Below are 6,000 nucleotides of genomic sequence, written 5' to 3' on the forward strand. Positions count from 1 at the left end.
TCTGAAATCCCAGTTTGAAAATCAGCCCCAAGAAACCTAAAGTTTGAAAATGAGCCCCCCTGAAACCCAAAGTTTGGGAATCAGCCCCCTGGAAAACCCAAAGTTTAAAAATCTGCCCCCTGAACACCAAAAGTTTGAAAATCAGCCCCCAGGAAACCCAAAGTTTGAAAGTCAGCCCTCTGAAAAACCCAAAGTTTAAAAATTAGCCCCAGGAAACCCAAAGTTTGAAAATAAGCCCCAAAAACCAAAAGTATGAAAATCAGACCCCGGCAAACCTAAAGTTTTGAAATCAGCCCCCTGGAAAACCCAAAGTTCAAAAATCCACCCCAGGAAACCCAAAGTTTAAACATCAGCCTTTTGTAAAACCCAAAGTTGTAGAATCAGCCCCTGAAAACCAAAAGTTTGAAAATCAGCCCCTTGAAAATAGAGTTTGGAAATCAGCCCCCTGAAAACCTAAAGTTTGAAAATCAGCCCCCTGAAACCCAGAAATTTGAAAATCATCCCCCTGAAAGACCAAAGTCTGAAAATCAGCCCCATGAAAACCCAAAGTTGGAAAATCAGCCCAGGAAAACCAAAAGTTAAAAAATCAGTGCCCTGAAAACCCAAAGATTGAAAATCAGACCCCATGAAAACCAAAAGTTTGAAAATCAGCCCCTTGAAAACCCAATGTTGGAAAATCAGCCCCCAGGGAACCCAAAGTTTGAAAATTAGCCCCAAAGGATACCCAAAGTTTGAAAATAAGCCCCCAGGAAACCAAAAGTTTACAAAGCATCTTCCTGGAAAAAAACCAAAAGTTTGAAAATCATCCCCCTGAAAAACCCAAAGTTTTAAAATCAGCTCCCAAGAAACCAAGTTTGAAAATAATCCCCCTGGAAAACCCAAAGTTTGTAAATCAGCCCCTTGGAAAACCCAAAGTTTGAAACTATGCCCCCAAAAAACCCAAAGTTTGAAAATCAGCCCCAAAGATACCCCAAAATTTGAAAATCAGCCCCTACGAAACCCAAAGTTTGAGAATCAGCCCCTTGAAAACCCCAAAGTTTGTAAATCAGCCCCCTGACAATCCAAAGTTTGAAAATCAGCCCTTCTAGATACCAAAGTTTGAAAATCAGCCCCAAAAAACCAAAAGTTTTAAAATCAGCCCCTGAACACCAAATATTTTAAAATCAGCCCCCTTAAAACCCAAAGTTTGAAAATCAGCCCCTTGAAAACCCAAAGTATGAAAATCAGCCCCCAGGAAACCCAAAGTTTTAAAATCAGCCCTTGGAAAGCCCAAAGTTTGAAAATCAGCCAACTGGTAAACAAAAAGTTTGAAAATCATCCCCCTGAAACCAAAAGTTACAAAATCACCCCTAAGGAAACCCAAAGTTTGAAAACCATCCCCCAGAAAACCCAGAGTTTGAAAATCAGCCCCCAGAAAACCCAAAGTTTGAAAACCAGCCCCCTGAAACCAAAAGTTTGGAATTTAGCCCCCTGGAAAACCGAAAGTTTGAAAATCTGCCCTCAGGAAACCCAAAGTTTGAAAATCAGCCCCTTGAAAAACCCAAAGTTTGAAAAAATCAGCCCACGGACAACCAAAAGTTTGAAAATCAGCCACCAGGAAACACAAAGTTTGAAAATAAGCCCACTGGAAACTGCAAAGTTTGAAAATCAGCGCCAGGAAAACAAAAGTTTTAAAATCAGCCCTTGAAAACCAAAAGTTTGAAAATCAGCTCCCTGAAAAACCAAAGTTTTAAAATCAGCCCTTTGATATTCCAGTTTGAAAATCAGCCCCAAGAAAACGAAAGTTTATTAATCAGCCCCCCAGGAAACCCAAAGTTTGAAAATGAGCCCCCAGGAAACCCACAGTTTAAAAATCATTCCCTGGAAAACCAAAAGTTCGAAAATCTGCCCCCTGGAAAACCAAAAGTTTGAAAATCAGCCCCCAGGAAACACAAATTTTGATAAACAGCCCCTTGGAGATCCCAAAGTTTGAAAATCAGCCACAAAAAACTAAAAGTTTTGAAATCAGCCCCCTGAAAACCATAAATTTGAAAATCACCCCCCTGAAAACCCAGAGTTTGAAAATCAGCCCCCAGGAAACCCATCGTTTGAAAATATCCCCAGGAAAGCCCAAAGTTTGAAAATCAGCCCCCTGGTAAACCAAAAGTGTAAAATCAGCCCCCTGAAACCAAAAGTTTTATAATCAGCACCAAGGAAACCAAAAGTTTGAAAAAAGTCTCTCGGGAAACCCAAAATTTGAAAATCAGCCCCCAGGAAAACCAAGAGTTTGAAAATCAGCCCCCTGAAAACCAAAAGTTTGAAAATTAGACCCCTCGAGAACCCAAAGTTTGGAAATCAGCCACCTGAAAACCATAAGATTGAAAATTAGCCCCCAGAAAACCCAGAGTTTGAAAATCAGCCCCAAGGAAACCCAAAGTTTGAAAATCAGTCACCTGAAAAATCCAAAGTTTGGAAATCTGCCCCTGAAAACCAAAAGTTTGAAAGTCAGCCCCCGGGAAACCCAAAGTTTGAAAATCAGCCCTCAGAAAACCAATAGTTTGAAAATCAGCCCCCAAAAAACAAAAAATTGAAAATAAGCCCTCCTGAAAACCAGAAATTTGGAAATCAGCCCCCTGAAACCAAAAGTTTGAAAATCAGCCCCGTGAAAACCCAAAGTTTGAAAATCGGCCCCATGGAAACCAAAAGTTTGAAAATCAGCCCCCAGGAACCCCACAGTTTAAAAATCATTCCTTGGAGAACCCAAAGTTCAAAAATCCGCCCCCTGGAAAACCAAGTTTGAAAATCAGCCCCAAGGAAACCCGAAGTTTGAAAATCAGCCCTTGGAAAACCTACAGTAAGAAAATCAGCCTCCTGGAGAACCCAAAGTTTGAAAATCAGTCCCAAGGAAACCCAAAGTTTGAAAAAGAGCCCCCTTGAAAACCTACAGCTTGAAAAACAGCCTCCTAGAAAACCCAAAGTTTGTAAATCAGCCACCTGAAAAACACAAAGTTTGAAAATTCGCCCCCTGAAAACCCAAAGTTCGGAAATCAGGCCCCAGGAAATGCAAAGTTTGAAAATCAGCCCCAAGAAGCCAACAGTTTGAAAATCAGCCCCTTGGAAAACCCAAAGTTAGAAAATCGGCCCCCAGGAAACCCAAAGTTTGAAATTGAGCCCCTTGGAAAACCAAAAGTTTGAAAATCAGCCCCCAGGAAACCCAAAGTTTGAAAATCAGCCCCTTGAAAAACCCAAAGTTTGAAAAAATCAGCCCACTGACAACCAAAAGTTTGGAAATCAGCCACCAGGAAACCCAAAGTTTGAAAATAAGCCCCCTGGGAACTGCAAAGTTAGAAAATCAGCGCCAGGGAAACAAAAGTTTGAAAATAAGCCCTTGAAAACCCAAAGTGTGAAAATCAGCCCCCTGAAAACCCAAAGTTTGAAAATCAGCCCATTGATATTCAAGTTTGAAAATCAGCACCAAGAAAACCAAAGTTTGAAAATCAGCCCCCCAAGAAACCAAAAGTCTGAAAATGAGCCCCCAGGAAACCCACAGTTTAAAATCATTCCCTGGAAAACACAAAGTTCGAAAATCCGCCCCCTGGAAAACCAAAAGTTTGAAAATCAGCCCCCAGGAAACCCAATGTTTGAAAATCAGTCCCTTGGAGATCCCAAAGTTTGAAAATCAGCCCCAAAAAACTGAAAGTTTTAAAATTAGCCCCCTGAAAACCATAAATTTGAAAATCAGCCCCCTGAAAACCCAGAGTTTGAAAATCAGCCCCAGGAAAGCCATCGTTTGAAAATCAGCCCCCAGGAAAGCCCAAAGTTTGAAAATCATCCCCCTGGTAAACCAAGAGTTGAAAATCAGCCCCCTGGTAAACCAAGAGTTGAAAATCAGCCCCCTGAAACCAAAAGTTTTATAATCATCCCCAAGGAAACCCAAAGTTTGAAAATGATCTCTCGAGAAACCCAAAATTTGAAAATCAGCCCCCAGGAACACCAAAAGTTTGAAAATCAGCCCCTTGAAAACCAAAAGTTTGAAAATCAGACCCCTCGAGAACCCAAACTTTGGAAATCAGCCACCTGAAAACCATAAGATTGAAAATTAGCCCCCAAAAAACACAAAGTTTGAAAATCAGCCCCAAGGAAACCCAAAGTTTGAAAATCAGTCACCTGAAAAATCCAAAGTTTGGGAATCTGCCCCCTGAAAACCAAAAGTTTGAAAATCAGCCCCCAGGAAACCCAAAGTTTGAAAATCAGCCTTTAAAAACCCATAATTTGAAAAACAGCCCCAAAAAAACAAAAAATTGAAAATAAGCCCTCCAGGAAACCAGAAATTTGGAAATCAGCCCCCTGAAACCAAAAGTTTGAAAATCAGCCCCGTGAAAACCCAAAGTTTGGAAACCAGCCCCTGGTAAACCAAAAGTTTGAAAATCAGCCCCCAGGAACCCCACAGTTCAAAAATCCTTCCTTTGAGAACCCAAAGTTCAAAAATCCGCCCCCTGGAAAACCAAAAGTTTGAAAATCAGCCCGAAGGAAACCCAAAGTTTAAAAATCAGCCCTTGGAAAACCTAGAGTATGAAAATCAGCCTCTTGGAGAACCCAAAGTTTGAGAATGAGCCCCCTTGAAAACCTACAGTTCGAAAAACAGCCTCCTAGAAAACCCAAAGTTTGTAAATCAGCCCCTGAAAAACAAAAAGTTTGAAAATCCGCCCCCTGAAAACTCAAATTTTTAAAATCAGGCCCCAGGAAACGCAAAGTTTGAAAATCGGCCCCCGAGAAACCCAAAGTTTGAAAAGCAGCCGCCTGGTAAACCAAAAGTTTGAAAATCAGTCCCCTGAAAACCAAAAGTTTGAAAATCAGCCCCTGGGAAACCCAGTTTGAAAATCAGCCCCCAGAAAACCCATAGTTTGAAAATCAGCCCAAGAATACCAAAAGATTGAAATTAAGCCCTCTTGAAAACCAAAATTTTGAAAATCAGCCCCCTGAAACGAAAAGTTTGAAAATCTGCCCCGTGAAAACCCAAGTTTGAAAATCAGACCCCTAAAAACTAAAAGTTTGAAAATCTGCCCCAAGGAAACCCACAGTTTAAAAATCATTCCTTGGAGAACCCAAAATTAAAAAATCAGCCCCCTTGAGAAACAAAAGTTTGAAAATCAGCCCCAAGGAAAACCAAAATTTGAAAATCAGCCCCTGGAAAAACTAAAATTTGAAAATCAGCCTCCTGTAACACCCAAAGCTTGAAAATCTGCCCCAAGGAAACCCAAAGTTTGAAAATGAGCCCCCTTGAAAACCTACAGTTTGAAAAACAGACTCCTGGAAAACCGAAAGTTTGTAAATCAGCCACATGAAAAACACAAAGTTTGAAAATCAGCCCCCTGAAAACCCAAAGTTTGAAAATCAGGCCAAAGGAACCCAAAGTTTGAAAATCAGCCCCTGGTAAACCAAAAGTTTGAAAAGCAGCCCCTGGAAAAAACCCAAAGTTTGAAAATCATCACCCTGAAAACCCCAATATTTGACAATCAGCCCCCTGGAAAACCCAAAGTTTGAAAATCAGCCCCAAGAAACCCAGTTTGAAAATCAGCCCCTGGAAAACCCAAAGTTAGAAAATCAGCCCCCAGGAAACAAAAAGTTTGAAAATTACCCCTCAGGAAAACCAAAAGTTTAAAAATCAACTCCCTGGAAAACCAAAAGTTTGAAAATCAGCCCCCAGGAAACCCAAAGTTTGAAAATCAGCCCCTTGAAATACTCAAAGTTTGAAAAAATCAACCCACTGACAACCAAAAGTTTTAAAATCAGCCACCAGGAAACCCGTAGTTTGGAAATAAACCCCCTGGAAACTGCAAAGTTTGAAATTCAGCACTTGGAAAACCTACAGTATGAAAATCAGCCTCCTGGAGAACCCAAAGTTTGAAAATCTGTCCAAAGGAAACCCAAAGTTTGAAAATGAGCCCCCTTGAAAACCTAAAGTTCGAAAAACCGCCTCATAGAAAACCCAAAGTTTGTAAATCAGCCCCTGAAAAACAA

The 6,000-nt window shown here is 40.7% G+C and overlaps 1 protein-coding gene across 1 annotated transcript in view; it reads left to right on the plus strand.

The window, feature by feature from the left end:
• LOC137633505 (uncharacterized) overlaps nt 1-4,060 on the plus strand; it is a 117,322-nt gene extending 113,262 nt beyond the window's left edge. The window contains exon 9 of the mRNA XM_068365800.1: nt 3,722-4,060. Within this exon, the coding sequence (XP_068221901.1) occupies nt 3,722-4,060 (339 nt within the window). The remainder of the gene's footprint in view (nt 1-3,721) is intronic.
• The last annotated feature ends 1,940 nt before the right edge of the window (nt 4,061-6,000 follow it).

This window comes from Palaemon carinicauda, chromosome 43, assembly GCF_036898095.1.
Source record: "Palaemon carinicauda isolate YSFRI2023 chromosome 43, ASM3689809v2, whole genome shotgun sequence".
NCBI classification, from domain to species: Eukaryota; Metazoa; Arthropoda; class Malacostraca; order Decapoda; family Palaemonidae; genus Palaemon; species Palaemon carinicauda.